Raw genomic sequence first — 18,402 nt, forward strand, 5'->3', positions numbered from 1 at the left:
TTCTCTGTATTGTAGGTGCCGTCTGATAAAGAAGACTCTTTAAGGAATTCTCCTCTGGAAAAAGGTTTCTGTTTTAGAGAGAGCTCTTAATGAGAATCAAAGGGTTAATTCAACCAAAACATTTAATTCTGTCATCAATTACTCGCCCTCATGTCGTTCCAAACCCATAAGACTTCTGTTCATTTTCAGAACACAAATAATTATCTTTTTAATGAAATTTGAAAGCTTTCTTTCCCTCCGTTGACAGCTACACAACTGACATTTCGACACTTCAAAAAGTTAAATAAGAGATTGTAAAACTAATCCACATGAATTGTGTGGTTTACTCCACAATTTTCAGAAGAGACACGATTTCTTTGTGATAAACAGATTGAGCTTCCTTTTTATGTTTGCTGATCAAGCCTAAATTAAATCTGTTTATCATGTAAAGCAATCGTGACTAAATTGTTAAATTCATTTGGATTAGTTTTCACGATCTTGTGAACTTTTAGAAGCATCAAATTGGTAGTTACGTAGCTGTCAATGGAGGGACAGAAAGCTCTCACATTTCATCTAAAATAACGTTGTTGTTTTTTTTTAAGTTGTGTTTCGGAGATAAACCAAAATCTTACTGGTTTGGAAGAACATGAGGGTGAGTAATTGATGACAGAATTAAAATGTTTAAGTGAACCAACCCTCTAAGCTGTTTATTTTTATTTATTTTTATTTTTTAAGTTGACAACACTGTATTGGCCTCTGACAGTTACAGAAACTTGTTCTTTTTCTCAAATCACTATTACTATATTGCCAAAAGGTTTGGTTCGCCTGCCTTTACATTCACATGAACTTTAATGACATCCCATTGTTAATCCGTAGGGTTTAATATGGAGTTGGCCCTTTGCAGCTATAACGGCTTCAACTCTTCTGGGAAGGCTTTCCTCAAGGTTTAGGAGTGTGTTTATGGGAATGTTTGACCATTCTACTAAAGCGCATTTGTGAGGTCAGGCACTGATGTTGGACGAGAAGGCCTGGCTCTCAGTCTCCGCTCTAATTCATCCCAAAGCTGTTCTATCGGGTTGAGCTCAGGACTGTGCAGGCCAGTCAAGTCCCTCCACACCAAACTCGCTCATCCGTGTCTTAATGGACCGACGCTTTGTGCACTGGAGCGCAGTCATGTTGGAACAGGAAGGGGCCGTCCACAAACTGTTCCCACAAAGTTGGGAGCATGAAATTGTCTAAAATGTCTTGGTATGCTGAAGCATTAAGAGTTCCTTTCACTGGAACTAAGGGGCCAAGCCAAACCCCTGAAAAACAACCCCACACCATAATCTCCCCTCCACCAAACTTTACACTTGGCACAAAGCAGTCAGGCAAGTCCCATTCTCCTGGCAACCGCCAAACCCAGACTCGTCCATTGGTTTGCTAGACAGAGAAGCGTGATTGGTCACTCCAGAGAACATGTCTCACTGCTCTAGAGTCCAGTGGTGGTGTGCTTTACTCCACTGCATCCCACACTCTGCATTGAACTTGATGTAAGGCTTGGATGAGCTGCTCGGCCATGGAAACCCATTCCATTAAGCTCTCTACACACTGTTCTTGAGCTCATCTGAAGGCCACACAAAGTTTGGAGGTCTATAGCTATTGACTCAGTTGAAAGTTGGTGACTTCTGCACACATTGACACTCTGCATGCGCTGACCCAGCTCTGTGATTTTACGGGGGCCTATCACTTCATGGCTGAGTTGCTGTTGTTCCCAATTGCTTCCACTTTGTTATAATCCCACTAACAGTTGAGCGTGGAATATTTAGTAGTGAGGAAATGTCAGGAATGGACTTATTGCACAGATGGCAACCTATCACGGTACCACGCTTGAGTTCACGGAGATCCTGAGAGCGACCCATTCTTTCACTAATGTGTGTAGAAGCGTCTGCAGGCCTAGTGCTTGATTTATACACCTGTGGCCATGGAAGTGATTGAACACCTGAACTCAATGATTTGGAGGGATGTCCAAATACTTCTGGCAATATAGTACGTATTCCTCACAAATTAAATTATTGGCTCAACGAACATAAGTTTCAATTTGGTATTACACATTATAAATATGTCAACCAAAAGGTAATGCTTTTTCTTTCTATGAAATACATGTTTGCATGTCACCCACAGAAGTAACCTTTACTTTAAACCACAACTAACCATTTTTAATTCTATTTTCAGGGTAAGTGTTAAAGTTTTCCCTACTGTCATGACCACATATGACTCCAAGTGTGCGAGAGATCCTGACGGCCAGCTGCTGTCCTACTCTATTATTGAAGTGCCTTTCAAGAGCTCATCCACTCATGGGGGAAATAATCTACATCCGTGCACAGCAATACAATGTGTTCGTTTTGTCACGTTATACAGCCAATATTGCACATTTTATATAAACATGTCAGAACTTTAATAAATGGTGAAATATAAAAATGACTCCTTGTCTAGTTTCATTTTGATCTATTGATAACACTAGTTTAGCTTGTGGTTAGTGCATGTTTATTATCTTGTCTGTATCTATGAAAAGCAGCCAAAATCCTAAAAATAAAATAGCGATAATGAAGAAATGTTACCGTTCAGAAATGTTTTTCTCTTTCAAAACTGAGTCATTATTCTGTGGTAACTGACAGCATGCCACAAATGTTGTTGATGGAGCTCAACTTGTATTGAATTTGGACATTAAATACAGTGATATGCACACATTTAATAACACACTGTCAATCCTCAAGCTTAAAACCCTTTAAAAATAATTATATCATGTTTTCCTACAAGGAGCTTTAACAGGAACACTAGTCTTTTCAGAGGAAGTCTTCTGAGGCTTTGGCATGGCTTTCTTTGTGGGTTTGCATCTCTTGAAGCTATTTGAACTATTGCATTTTGGTGACGAACTCGAATGAGCATTAAGATCATGAACAAGAGCTTCAGTCTTCTTTAATTTGACCGCACCAGAGTGTGGCTTCTTTGGTAAAGCCGGTGGTTGCTGAAATCTAATCCACACCTTCCCAGCATTTGATGAGGGATGATTACGATGCATAGACTTTGATTGAGAGTTTGCAGAAACTGTGAGTTTCGTTACATCATCTAATATTGAATTACTGCCTTTAGTCCTCCTCAAATGTTCTGCATGAGAACAAGAGCTGTCCACCTGCCTCAGACGATTGGCGCTTCGTACCAGAGCAGTTGCTGGACGAGATCTGACTGCCTTTCCCTGTTCTTTCTGTATAGTCGCAGTCTGAAGTTTCTCCATCTTTATCATGCGTGCCACCATAGCTGCAAGACAAGGGTCGGATAAACAAAGTTTGTGCTGGCTCTCCAAATGATCCGCTTTGGATAGCAACTGACTAAAGTCGAAATCTTTGAGTGGAAATGGAAGAACCTCAGGATACATTTGCTCTCCGTCTCCAGTCTCTGTAGGTTCTAGCTCTCTATCAAATGAGTCCGGCCTCAGGTCCAATTCTACAGGAATTTCCCATTTTAGTACAGGAATATTGTCTTTCTCTTGGTCAGAGAGGTCACTGTTTTCAGACTCCACTGACACCTGGCTGGAGGACTGTTTAGCTAAATTTTCTTCAAGGAGTTTATTAAGGGAATTGCTGATTGTCTTGATCTCATCTGGTCCTGCGTCTCTTGAAGAAACAGTGCAGCTCACCTGTATGGGCCGAATTTCCATCGCTGTTCTGGTTTCTACCTCAGGTCTACGCTCAGAAATGTGTTCTTGTGTGTCCCAGAAGATTGGAGGCTGAAGACCAAGCCTCTGCCATCTGTGTGACAGCATCCTTAACTGGGTTTTAGGATGTTGCTTCAAGCTGGAGAAAATAATTTGTACAAAAATAGCAATTATAAGATAAATATTTCCCTAGATGCCATTTAACCTCTTCAATGGATATCCAAGCATTGTTGCATGGAGTATCAGTTCCAGGTTGGCAAAATGTGAGAAGTCTAGTGTTTCAGCATGACACAAAGCAACATTCAGTTCAACAAAAGGTTAAGATTCCTGGCAAACATAGTAAGCCTCTGTGCCAAGCCCTGATCTACATTTCTAATGTATTAATTTTACTTTAAACACATCTGTAGGTAATAGAGCATCTGTAGCATATAACACTGCCACTGCCAGCTTAATTACTAATTAGTACGGACTCTATTGATATTCCAAAATACTCAGATGAGTATATCTGGCTGGCAATACCTAATGGGTCAATTAGAAGTCAGTATCTACTTACACCTGGGATGATTTTGCTTGGCTGCAACAGGTGGTTGGCTCCTGTGCCATACAGGCATTAGAAATGCAGGCTGCTAAAGACACCTGCAAAATAAAATGCATTGGAACTTTTCATAGAAATATACAATGTACATTGATGCTTCTTCAAAACTTGCTTTTACCCTACCCTGATACTCTATCTTAAAGGGATAGTTCACCCAAAAATAAAAATGATCCTATAATTTACAAACTCTCAAGCCATCCTAGGTGTACATGATATTCGTATTTCAGACAAATACAATTAGAGTTATATTAAAAATGTCCCGGCTAATCCAAGCTTTATAATGGCAGTCCAAAATGTGAAGCCCAAAACAGTGCATCCGTCCATTATAAAAGTGCTCCACACAGCTCCGGGGTTAATAAAGTCGTTTTAAAGCCAATCGATGGGGTTGTGTAAGAAAAATATCCATATTTAAAAACTTTATAAAGTAAAATATCTAGTATTCGGCAGACCGCCTTATGTATTCAACTTGAGCAGAAAGTGTAGTGCCAGAGTCATCGCCGCGCCAGTTACGCTTTTTCCGTAAGATGAATGCAGAAGGTGGTCTGCCAGAAGCTAGATATTTTACTTCATAACTTGTTAAATATGGATGGATGAACTTTTTTTGGGCTGTCATTCAATGCTTTACAAAGCTTGGAAGAGCCAGGAAACTTTTATTCAGATTGTATTCGTCTGAAAGAAGATTGTCATATATACCTAGGATGGCTTGAGGGCGAGTAAATCATGGGATAATTTTTATTTTTGGGTGATCTATCCTATTAGACTATTATAAATGTTTATATTTTAGACCTGAAGGAATGGTTTTCCCAGCAAATTTGCCAACACTCGCCAATGCGTGGCTACTTTGATGTGTGTATGGTTTAGGAGTGGCATAGGTTTGACTAAATTGACTCGTACCTCCAGGGAATCCCTCGTAAAAAGAAACAAAAACTAGCAGAGTCTGCTAGCAACAAGAGAATGCGACGATAACTTGGCTTTCCAGAGAGGGATTAAAATGTTGTAAAGCGACGCGGATTCTATTCTATCTATTGTGAAAGGTATTTTCATCACGGTTGTTGTAGAGCTGTGCTGTAGTATACGTGTCGTGTCTATTAATGGGTATACTAGCTACAGTAACGTTTTCAGGTAGTCAACATTTGAGATCCTTTCCATCCAAACTAGTAAATCAACTCTCTCTTTTTTAAGAGAAATAACCAGAGCCAATGCTAAACCTAAACAATGTTTTTTGCTAAATGCTTTTTTTTGCTAAAAGTTTTGTGTTTTAACCACTAGGGCCAAAAGTTACATAGTGTATCAAAGTATATGTATATAAAAAGTATATATATATATATAATATAATATATACACCTTTAGTATTTGCATACAAATTATTTACAAATATAATTGTTACTGAATGTCATAACTTTAAAATTAACTTATTACTTTACTACTTTAAATTAGTATTTAAAACCAGTTGGTCTTAAAGGTGCACTATGCAACTTTCCGTCCGCTAGAGGGCGCCTATTCTAAACAAAGGTGTAGTTTGATGACGCACAGTTTGAGCTCAGCATCTTGGGACGTGGTCTTCACCTCACAGCCGGTGGAAAATTGGACACGGGCAGAAATCATGTTCATGGATGCGGTTATTAACGTTACTGTAGTGTGAAGCAGAGCAGGACCGAGTGTTGTGGAGCTGAGCACGGATACATAAATACTCGCGAGCACCGGGACTTTTATTATGACGGGACAGAACAGAGTCGCTGGGAGCCTGCACTTCCAGTCATGATTATAAGGTAAAGCAGCTCTGTATGTCATATTAGATACATTTAAATGTGTTTAAAATGATGTTATGACGTTACTCTGAGTTCGTTCAGCGCTGCTGTGACTCTTGTTCACACTGCAAAGAGTAAAGCGTTTAAGCCAAATAAAAAGGAGGGTAATGCAAATATGACGCAATTGACAGGCGACTCCCTCAAACGCTATGCCGGCAACGTCCCGGGTCCTTAGTTAAAATAGCAGTTTTCTCACAATTTACAAATAGTTGAAAACATTTGGGATATTGTAAGCACTCAACTGAACAAAATATATAACACCAGCATAGTGGTTTTTGGCTATTTTACTGCAAAAATACTAAATAGTGCACCTTTAACCACTCTGCAGCCCACCAATGGGTCCAATATTGCATCATTATAATCATTAAAAATATGTTGCAGAGGTCATTTTTAATGGATGAAAAACATATTAAATGTCGAAATGTTCCACTAAAGCTTGACAACCATAAAGTGTCCAGACATTTTTTGTAGGCTATTCATTCGGACCAATATTTCTATTGTTTTATCATTTAAAATGTAACAAATGTTCTTCTTTAAATTTGTGCTTTTATTTACTTTTATTTATTTTTGTTAAAAATAAATGCCACTGTTTGCTATCTTGACATTTAATGCACTGACATTCAGTGTGGCATAAGCGTCCCAAAATATTCAATATATTTTGGAGCCGCTGTACAGGGCAGGCATAATCTAAATTAATTGTAAAAATGATATAAAAACGTAATAATACTCGAGTTACACTGGCAGCTCAAGTAACTAACAGCAGAAGAAATGCTATCATGATACCTGTTGTGCGTTCACTACCACAGACATGTGCAGACTTTCCAGTGGATGTCCTGAGTAATGTAGACGTCCTGTGAACACAGAATATTCAAACAAGAGTGTCAATAGAAAAGGGATATGTCATATAAAGTTACCTCTCTGGACACCGTCTAGTTATATGTAATATGAAAACATTTCACTAGCAGAGATATCTGTTTATTAATAATTGAACGTGAAGGTTTAAAAACACAAGAAATGTGCTTAATGACTATGATAAGATACTACACAAGGCTAAGGTTTGGTTTCTTCTGGGTCCAATATAAGGATAATTTTATATAAGAATAAACTCCTTACCTTATCACACCCTTCTAACGGAGATGCATATGGGATTAATAAGTAGTCCAGATGAAGCATCCCTTCAGCAGGTCTGCAGAAGTGAAGCGTACTCGTGCTCTCTCCTCCAGGTGGTGGTGTGCGATCTGCCACAAACCTGCTCTCAGGACTAAAATAATACCTAAGCCAAGTTCACTGGCCTAATAAAGTTATGCACTATTGAAGCGCCATTAAACAGCATGCAAACTGTGGATTTGTAGATCATTTAGTAAGGAACCTGAAAGTGTGGCACTTTCAGAACGCTTGGCAGGTAAGCGATGATGTCACGCCAATATTTACATACTGACGTGTGATTGGTTTTTATGTTTTCTTCTATTTACATATTAAATTGTGATTGTTGTACTCATTTAAATCTATTTAACCGTTCATTTTACTCAACACACGGCAGGCGCGGTTGCTACAAGCTATTAACATTATGCGCCTTCCAGCTGTTTTTATCCCTCGTCCTTTCCATTGAACAGTCACAGATTCTAAATTAATTTACTACCAGTTAAATTTCTTAAAGGGATAGTTCAACCAAAAATGAAAATGAGTTCATGATTTACTCACCCAGCCTGACTCAAGTCTTCCAGTCATTCTTGTGACATACAATCAGAGTTATATATTAAAAAATACCGTTGCTAATCCAAGCATTTTTTGCAGTGAATTGTTGCCTCTTTTATGAAGTCCATGAAAGTGCATCTATCCATCCATCATAAAAGTGCATCTATCGTCATAAAAGGGCATCTATCCATCATAAAAGTGCATCTGTCCATCATAAAAGTGCATCTATCCATCATAAAAGTGCATCTGTCCATCATAAAAGTGCATCTATCCATCATAAAAGGGCATCTATCCATCATAAAAGTGCATCTGTCCATCATAAAAGTGCATCTATCCATCATAAATGTGCATCTATCCATCATAAAAGTGCATCTGTCCATCATAAAAGTGCATCTATCCGTCATAAAAGTGCATCTGTCCATCATTAAAGTGCATCTGTCCATCATAAAAGTGCATCTATCCATCATAAAAGTGCATCTATCCATCATAAAAGTGCATCTGTCCATCATAAAAGTGCATCTATCCATCATAAAAGTGCATCAGTCCATCATAAAAGTGCATCTGTCCATCATAAAAGTGCATCTATCCATCATAAAAGTGCATCTGTCCATCATAAATGTGCATCTATCCATCATAAAAGTGCATCTGTCCATCATAAAAGTGCATCTATCCGTCATAAAAGTGCATCTGTCCATCATAAAAGTGCATCCATCCATCATAAATGTGCATCTATCCATCATAAAAGTGCATCTGTCCATCATAAAAGTGCATCTATCCGTCATAAAAGTGCATCTGTCCATCATAAAAGTGCATCTGTCCATCATAAAAGTGCATCTATCCGTCATAAAAGTGCATCTGTCCATCATAAAAGTGCATCTATCCATCATAAAAGTGCATCTATCCATCATAAATGTGCATCTATCCATCATAAAAGTGCATCTGTCCATCATAAAAGTGCATCTGTCCATCATCAAAGTGCATCTATATAACTGCTCCACATGGCTCCGGGGAAGTTAGTATTTAATCCGCCAGATTAGTTAGTAATCCGCCAGAAGTTAGTATTTTTAGTACACTGCCATTTTAAAGCTTGGTAGAGCCAGGACATTTTTAATATAACTCTGGTTGTATTCATCGGAAAGAAGAATGTCATATAGGCTACACCTAGGGTGAACTTTTTGGGTAAACTATCCCTTTAACCTAGGCCTCTGCTAATGGCTTTGTGATTTTGTCAATAGACTGCAGATATTCTCTGTATTATATTTTTTAATATAAGTAATAATATGAAGTATAGGCTATGTAATATGGACCAAAGTTCCTGACAGTCACTGAACTTCATTATATGTCGCCAAATGTAATGTTGAAATGTTGGTGCATGCGGCTTCATCCTCCATCACAAATAATGAAATGGCCACCTCCCATCTCTTCATTTCAATGGATCTGCTGTTTTCATTTAACAAGAATACACAATTATATGAAAAACGCATTTAAAGGCAAACAATTGATTGAATCCACTTTTTGTAGCTTTTAGTCCACGTATTAGTTGTATCATCTTTATGACTTAACGCTACTGTCAGTACAATAGCCCATAAATGAAATTGCCCTTTTTTAAGATGGACACTAGGGGGAGTCATACAGACAAAAATACAAACGATGCTCTGTCCAAAATGACATTTTAGATTGGATGCGCCGCAATGTACGTGTTTTAATATAATTATTTGATGATGGCCTGTATTTAACCTCAGAATTTTTTATGTTACTGACAAGACAGAACCTCCCACATATGTCACACTTTAGAAAGAACACGGCTAGCATGTCAGCCACTTCCTGACCGGCAGATTTAAGGTGTGTGTGTGTGTGTGTGTGTGTGTGTGTGTGTGTGTGTGTGTGTGCTAATGTGGTTATTTGACCTTGTCTCAAATGGAATTTTTTTATATTTAGCATATCCTGCAATGCCTTCTACATTTTTAATCATCACAATTTAAAAAGCCTGCAGTTACCACTATATTTTATTCAACAGTTTTTTTTTAAATTATATTATTATTTATTAGTATGTCTAATTATTATGTCCCTACCATGTCTAATATATTTATTAGATATGGTAGGGATATTATACAACACTTTATTACTAGATTTTTAAGCACTGTGAAAGTTACAAAACCTTTTGCATCAGTTTGCATTATAATAAACAGATATTATGTGGAAATGTATGGGATTTTCTGTGCCCCATCCTGTAGCTCTGTTGAATTCAAGGTACTTTTGAGCGCATCCGTGTGTTGATTTTTGAAATGCTAGGCTATAGCGTGTGTAAGCACGTGTCTGTTTTCTATCTGTCTCGCCCACAACCCACAGTGAGTAAACCAGACAGATAATGTACGTCAGTCCCAACGGTTCTCGCCACAGTACGCATTTATGGCAATCTGCCAGATTCGAGAATAACAATTAAAACATCTAAGTAAATGTACTTTTTACTTCAATATATTTGTGATGAGTAATGCAGTTACACATTACTTATTGCATTGCTCCTAACTTTTTCTGCACTGCAGCCGTTTGTTTCTGCTATAAAGCGATATCGCCATCTAAGGGCATTGCAGGTACTTAAATATCGTGTGTGTTTTGGCTCACCCAAACTTTTACATGAATGAGAATGCATTTGCAGATAGCTGCTGAATCGCAAGTATTTGGTTTATGAGATGAGTTTATGACTGCATCTGGTGAGGAGGCTGAAATCAGCACATCCAGTGCAAGAAGACTTTGACTATTTCATTTTACTTAACATTATTTTATTTATCTGTGATGAGAACTTTTTAGAGGATATTGGGTTTCTCATGGCCTTTTTGTGCACTTGAGCACTGTAGATGTTTAAGATGCTGTTGTGTTGATCTTGATTTATTGCAATATTGAAGTGTTCAGTTTTATTTAGATTTTAGAAAACATGATTTATTTATCTTACAAATCAATTTTAACTGGCATATCTCTCAGGCGTTAAGCACTAGTGCATCTTTGAGCCTACATTTAATTACTTACACGTTAATAGGCCTATGCTTTTTAGAAAAGTGCAAACATTGTACCTTGGCCTTGTCACTGAGTATGGAAGCTTATCAATATATTAAAATTGAAATGTAATATGCAACATGACAGTGCAATTGTAAAATGACAATTAAATTTACATTTTTAATACCAAATGTGCACCTTGTGGAGCATAATGCTAATTCAAATGTAGATTTTCTATTTCCTACACTAGTGTTAACATAATTTAAATATATATTTTAATGTTTCGCGAAATTCAGTGCCCGCCCGCCCTGTCAATCATTGCATCCAGGCGGGGCCCGGTGTTGGAAAAATGGCAAAGATGGGTTTAAACATTATTTACAGTTATTTGTTCTATTAATAATAATGTAAATTATTATTATTAGGCGGGGACGTGATTGGCTCGGATTACATTTTCAATTCCACATTGAATTTTTTTTACATACTGCATTGCAATTTAGCATATTTTATTTCAAATTGAATATTGCTACCCATAAGCTTCCATACTGAGATCAAATCCTCAAAGTTATATTTCAGTTCCTTATTTACCCATACAGGGTGCATTTTGTGTGGGAACTATTAAAATATGTGTGTATGTATGTTTGTATAAGAGAAAGGAAACGAGACTCCAATTAAAAAGCCTGTATATCAGGTTTTATTTACATTTTCCTTTTTGAAATTGTACAAAATGAGCAGCAAATATTTATACACATTATTATTGGTGTAATATGAAAACAGTACATATACAAAACCCTGACTGTACAACACTGGCTTTAAGTCATGAACAAAACATTCACAGTTATACTTTTGCAGCAATTAAAGACAAAAAAATAGCATTATAAAATCACTTTTTTGGGGGGAAAAACAAACATTCAGTGCTCCTGTATAACAAATCATGTTGTTATACAAAATTTTATACACTGAAAATATTAATGCTGAACAATGGAGAATATTATAACAGTTGAATGGGCAAATCAGTCCTTGCCGCAAACACTGTTCACACCGTACGTACAGTACACAATTATTTGATCAGGATTTAACATTCATGTTAATGGCCCAGCCAACCAGAGAACTCTTGTTATGCAATATTCATTGTTGCAGCCGTCTCTGCGGTGAGATGTTTACTTAACCCTTCACCAGACAGCATGTTTCCAAGCATGCAAAGAGCTCTTAGGGAACCTCGAACTTCTGTTTTGAAACTCAGATGCCAAGCACCTGCAGCAAAATATAAGCTTTTGCTAAGCAAGCCTCACTGACAGAATTTCTGAGACCCTTCACAATGAGAGTGCATTTGTGGTGTCTGTGTCCGACATGACAGATGGGCGGTGAAGGCTTCCTGACAATAACTTGGAGTTCTTGGCTGTCCGACAACAGCCAAAGCTTTGGAAAACTCGGATCACATCTTTTCGGAAACGCACGCCAACGAAGGCGTAAAGGAACGGGTTTAGGCAGCTGTGCATGTAGGCGAGACTCTTCAGGACTTGGCCTGTGATGTCAAAACGCTGGAGCTCTTTGCAGTCTGTAATGGTCGTATTGGCTGCCTGAGTGGCTTCCAAGACTAACATGCCATTGTATGGGAGCTGAGAGATAACAAACACCGTCACAACTGCCAGGATGACCCGCAGGGCCTTGTGCTTCTGAAAGTTTCTGGTCTTGAGCAAAGTGCGAATGATGTTGGAATAGCAGAAGATCATCACTATGAGAGGGATGCAGAAGCCCATGCATATCTCCAGAACCAGGACTATTATTTTAGTACGGTTGTTCTCATTGTTCCAATAGACCATTGTGCAAAAGTGATTGCCTTCATCGTCTGATTTTGAACGGGCGAAGAGAAACTCTGGAATGGACAACAAGGCCGCCAGGATCCAGACTAACACACAAATGAGCTTGCTGTACAACAGACGAGTCTTCTTGGAGTTTTGAGCCTTGGTAGTCTGGACAATCACTATGTAGCGATCGACGCTAATGCAGGTAAGTAGAAACATGCTGCTTAAGAAGTTGATTTTGTAAATGGCGGAGACGATTTTGCAGAGAGCCGAGCCAAAAGTCCAGCCTGAGAGGGAATCGGCGGCCCAAAATGGCAGAGTGCAGAGGAAGAACAAATCTGCCAGAGCCAGATTGAGTAGGTAAACGTCCGTCATCGACTTCAGGCGGTTTGCGAAGTGTGTGTATATCCAGACCACCAGAAAGTTGCCAATGGCACCCAGAATGACAATTATCCAATAGAGAGCAGGTTCATAGTAGCTTCGAAACTGTCGCACTGCTGATCTGTCACACACTGACCCATCCTCATAATCACCCATAGTTGTGGAAGATCCTTCATAATCCTGTGAAATATAGCAAAGCATGTGTCTTACTTAGATTTTAGTGTTTTTAAAATGTGCATTTATTTAGACTTTGTTCTCTCTAAAAAATGCTGGATTAAAAACAACCCAAGTTGGGTTGGAAATGGACAAACCCAGAAATTGGGTTGTTTGACCCCTAGTAAATGGACCCATTCAAACAACCCAATTTATAATTGGGTTTATCAAATAAACCCAGCATTTTTTTTTATGTTAAAGATACAAACAAGCATGAGAGCATAAATATTCAGAAATCACTTACATATTCTGAAGTCATTTTCTCAGTCAATGCGGTCACAAAGTCGGTTACATTCATCGTTGATCTTCTCTGTTCTTAAATAAGTAAAAAAAAAAATCAATATAACAAATACTCATTAACAAAGATATCACACTAAATATTATATTCACAAATATCTACCACAACAAAAAGGTACATATCATTAATCCGTTTTTTTAATTGTTCCTTTAAAAACATATAGTGATGTATGGCAGTACTTACTTTACTATCTTGGAGAAAAAAAGAAAATAGAGATGAGCTGCTGTCTGCTGCCTTTCTGATCACTAAGACAAGTTTCACGTTGTTTTTGGCGCCGTCTGGAAAACGTCTGTTTTGCAGAAGCTTTTAAGGTCTGAGGTTTAACCACAGTGACGCACAAGAGCTTTTTTCACACTTTTTCCCCCCCCTCTTAGAATCACCTTCAAACACGACTGTCAGATCTCAAATGTTTATTATGAGTCGATTTTACACGTAGTACATACAAGAGTTGTTATTTTTTTACATATTTGGACATGCCTCAAAAAAAAAAGTTTTACATCGGCTGCACTTGTTGACTCAGTGTGTGAACCCCCCCCCCCCCCCCCCCCCCCCCCCGTTATCATTACTCCATCATGCAGTGTTATCTGGGGTGCAACATAATTGCATGCAAAGGACTGAAGTGGCTAAAAATGGGACCTCTACCAACACCTTAACCAGCTTTTCTGTATGCAGAGTGAATGCCTTGCCTTATGCATGTCATATGTATACTGGACATCCAGGAAAGATACAAAAAAATAAAATATCAACAGAAACTTCTAAACAATCATTTCTATTATTATAGATCTAGATTCATTTGAATTTTTTCACCTAAACTTTGCCTACACTGAACCTTTGTTTTCAACTCGCTTGAGTAACACTGGTATCATCATAACTGCCAAGAAAAAAAGAAAGGAAACAGGGAAGCACCTGTAACTGTATCATCTTCCCTTTTTCACTGTTTTCCAAGGTTTGTTTGTCACTGTGGGTCAGTCCCATTGACATGACATGACAGGATCCAGATTCGTATCAGTACATAAAAAACACCAATAATTCGTTAGCCGATGAATTACCGCAACAGCTTACACAGCAACTTCTTTACTAACCATTTACGCAATACTGATGATACATCCAAACTTCTGACCCTGGCTATGCATCAATAACATTTAAAGTTTTATCATAACTAACCGTTAACCTTTAATCAACCATATTTTCTTATTTTTTTGGACGTCATCATTGCATGTATCATGGTTCCTTACTCAAGTGTGAATCTTCGTGCCCCAGACATCCTGTTTATCGTTAATACTGCCTCACCAGACACTTATTACACTTATTTTTATGTGCACTATTAAGCCATATCCTGTCTCAATGGACAAATTTCCTCTTTATCGCACGCAAAACACACTACAGGACATTCTCCCCTGGAGTAAATATAAATACTATTAATTCATATAACAGTGTAAGTTAATAAACAACTGTGCCACTTAGCATAGATATGTAGGATTTTAGGTCATGCTTTTGGACGGCTTCTCAAAGTAGTTTCGGGTTATCTTGGATCTGTTGCTGCCATTGCTGAATGCTATACTGATTGCTCAACTCGCAAGCTAATCTTATCGCTCGTTTCCAGGCATGATTAACAGTGACAAAATCAAAAACATGATGCGATACAAAATTTTTTGACAAAATTATATCTTTAGTGGTACAACACTGGGGTAGTACCTTTAAAAGGACATCTTTGTAACTTATTTACACCTTAAAGGTTCATAGTAGTACCTTAAGATATGTATTGTTACTCTAAAGTAATATTATGCACCTTTTATGCGTAAAAAAGGTATACATATATCCTTAGGGATGTTATAGCTTGTGTAGTGTGTGGTACAATATTTTCCATCTACTTTCTGAGTGTGAATATGTCTATAATTAAACCCAGTGGCCTCTATAGGTGACATTTACGTAAGAAAACCATAAACCGTTCCCCTTTCTTTAGTTTCCAGCGACCAGGTCAAACAAAAGACATGCACACACACACACATATGCTCATCTGATCTCAGCGTTAGGCCTTCCTCAAACTGTGGTTTGTCCCCTGATTGGTTGAAACTGTTGAGGAGGTATCATGTGATTCATGTTAGACTGCCTCCAAAATCCTTACAATGTGCTAAAAACTTTTACAGATTTCTTATCTGTAGGTTATTCAACTAAAATGAGGACTGTTACAAAGTGATCTTTTAGAAAGAGCAAAAAGCTGATGAACGTCTGGCTTTAAATCAGTGTGAACTAAAGTGAAAGTCATTTCGATTCAGGTGGTGTCCCTCCAGGTACTTTAGTTTGCATGACAAACCTGCATAACCTAGCAACGCTTGTGGCACTGAGAGATGAAGACAAACGTGTTGTGTAGTACCTTGTACTACTGAGAACATTCTGCGGTAAACATTTGCACGACATCTAAGACCACAAAGTTATATAGAGGAACAAGGCACAGATAATGCCTCTCATGCGCCCCCTCAGATCTGTGACTCTGAGTGTGGAGGGTTTGTTTATTCATTCATACCTGTTTACAGAAACCAAAAAATGCATTTCAGTACTATTATGTGACATATGCGATGAGGAAAGGAAGATTTCAGGTTGTTAGCTGGATGTTTGCTACCACGTGCTTGTTTATTTTATTCACTCACTCTTTCTGTTTTCCTAAGTTTGATTTGAGGTGTAGGTCTGCCTGGGTTTTGTTTGTTTGAGTGCTTATTTTTCCATTGTACCCTTCTAAGTCACATGATGTTTTGAACAGTGTCATGAGTCCTGCGGTACCACAGTGGTAAAGTCAAAAATTAAAATAGAAAAGAAAGCGAGAAAAACAAATGACATGATAGAGCGTGATTTTACAAAGCGTGACTTCCTCAATTTTTCGACAGAGCAACATGAGATCTTCTAACAACAACAACCCTCTGAGAGAAGAAATAAAAGACTTCTGAGGGACGTTTGTACCATCATGATGATTCTGACGATCATGATGATTTCAAAGTGTGACATTTGATCATTTTCTAAATGCTTGCTATGTGTGTGTGTTTCTTTTTCTTTGTATTTGTAATATTTAATCAAAAGGTCATAACTGGACCTTCCAATGAAAGTGACTTCTCTCTGGTGATAACCAAAGTAATGTGTTAATATAAGGGAATTTTCCGTAGTTTGTTTACTGTGCATTGTGTTGTGTTTAAGGGTTAAAGGAAATGTATTGTGCAATCCATATAGGCTGTTGGGTAATAACTTACTGTAACTTCCAATTTGACTTGTTCAAGTTTGATATTGTCACCCTAACTGAGATACGTACCTGTTGTCAATCTGGCATTCATTTTAGGCAGAGGTGGACAAAGTACACAACTTCATTACTTGAGTAAAAGTAAAAGTACTACTGGTCAAATATTACTCTGTTACATATATATATATATATCAAAAGTACATTTCTTTTTTTTGTCAATGCATTATTTTAGTATTGTTGTATAAATGTACTTTATGCCACCATGATTCAAGCCAGTCAGTGATGCTCCATCTGACATACTAGCATACGACTAACTCAGGGTGTACTCACCCTAGCCAGTTTGATCCGTGCCCGAGTGCGTTTGACTACCAAAGCGCGGTTCGTTTGACTAGTGTGAGTGCTCCGAACCGTGCCCGGGCGCAGCTCGATTAGCCGGCCCTGGCCCGCTTGGAAGAGGTGGGCCAGAGCGCGATTCAGTTGGACTCGAGCGCGGTTCGCATGCAGTGTGAGCGCTAACCGTGCTGGAGTCCGTAATCAAGGCTGCAAAGTCCTAGCTGCACTTCAGCTGGTACCTTGCAAACCTCCTCATACGAGCAGCACGATTACGTGAACATTTTCGCGCCACTAAGGCGACACATCTGTTTAACAACAGGCTGTGAGAGGGCTGTGGACCACCGTGGACCAAACGACACAAAATTATCCACAAAGAAAACAGAGCGATGGACTCCATTGTGTTCAGAGAGCGCCGCTCTTTCTGTTTATCCCGAAACCGTCGCACCATAATGACGTAAGCGTGCTCCGGCACGAATGCTGAAACCCGAAACCGTCGCACCATAATGACGTAAGCGTGCTCCGGCACGAATGCTGAAACCCGAAACCGTCGCACCATAATGACGTAAGCGTGCTCCGGCACGAATGCTGAAACCCGAAACCGTCGCACCATAATGACGTAAGCGTGCTCCGGCACGAATGCTGAAACCCGAAACCGTCGCACCATAATGACGTAAGCGTGCTCCGGCACGAATGCTGAAACCCGAAACCGTCGCACCATAATGACGTAAGCGTGCTCCGGCACGAATGCTGAAACCCGAAACCGTCGCACCATAATGACGTAAGCGTGCTCCGGCACGAATGCTGAAACCCGAAACCGTCGCACCATAATGACGTAAGCGTGCTCCGGCACGAATGCTGAAACCCGAAACCGTCGCACCATAATGACGTAAGCGTGCTCCGGCACGAATGCTGAAACCCGAAACCGTCGCACCATAATGACGTAAGCGTGCTCCGGCACGAATGCTGAAACCCTATGTGAGTGCAGGCCAGCGGGGGAGTGGGGAGGGGGGACATTCGTACTCGGACCCAGTTCATGGCAACCGTGCCTAGTGTGAGTACACCCTCAAACTCATTTAAATACTTGTATAAAAGTCACCATGCCCTTTATAAAGCTGCTGTCACTTTAAAGCCGAATGCACGGATCCAATACACTGATACACATCTGATATTCTCACACTGTTTACCTTCACTTAAGACATAATCAACTTTGTTTATGGAAATACTCGCCAAAATTAGCATTTTGACATCCGTCTTCTTCCATTTTGCTATAAACTATAAATCAGTGTTTAATAAATGCTGATAAATCATTGAACTTCACGAGACTCTACAAGAGTGATTCCTGAAAGGCTTTCTGCAAAAACCCAAAAACCTTTTAAAGAAGAAAAAA

At 38.9% G+C, this 18,402-nt stretch overlaps 3 protein-coding genes across 3 annotated transcripts in view; all 3 read right to left on the minus strand.

The window, feature by feature from the left end:
- The window catches only part of si:dkey-154p10.3 (PX domain-containing protein 1), a 450,183-nt gene that overhangs the window by 31,952 nt on the left and 399,829 nt on the right, over nt 1–18,402 (minus strand). The gene's annotated exons all lie outside the window — the stretch shown is intronic.
- Nucleotides 2,728–7,392, minus strand: LOC137089423 (protein FAM217A). The gene is made up of 4 exons (XM_067452995.1): nt 7,190–7,392; nt 6,860–6,927; nt 4,227–4,309; nt 2,728–3,812 (listed from the first exon to the last, which is right to left on the minus strand). The coding sequence occupies exons 2-4, from the start codon at nt 6,884–6,886 to the stop codon at nt 2,762–2,764; spliced, it is 1,161 nt and encodes a 386-aa protein (XP_067309096.1). The 5' UTR covers nt 6,887–6,927; nt 7,190–7,392; the 3' UTR covers nt 2,728–2,761.
- Nucleotides 11,426–13,752, minus strand: ccr9a (chemokine (C-C motif) receptor 9a). The gene is made up of 3 exons (XM_067452996.1): nt 13,640–13,752; nt 13,403–13,473; nt 11,426–13,125 (listed from the first exon to the last, which is right to left on the minus strand). Exons 2-3 carry the CDS (start codon nt 13,454–13,456, stop codon nt 12,073–12,075), a joined length of 1,107 nt encoding a protein of 368 aa, XP_067309097.1. The 5' UTR covers nt 13,457–13,473; nt 13,640–13,752; the 3' UTR covers nt 11,426–12,072.

The sequence above is a fragment of the Pseudorasbora parva genome, chromosome 9 (assembly GCF_024679245.1).
Source record: "Pseudorasbora parva isolate DD20220531a chromosome 9, ASM2467924v1, whole genome shotgun sequence".
NCBI lineage: Eukaryota > Metazoa > Chordata > Actinopteri > Cypriniformes > Gobionidae > Pseudorasbora > Pseudorasbora parva.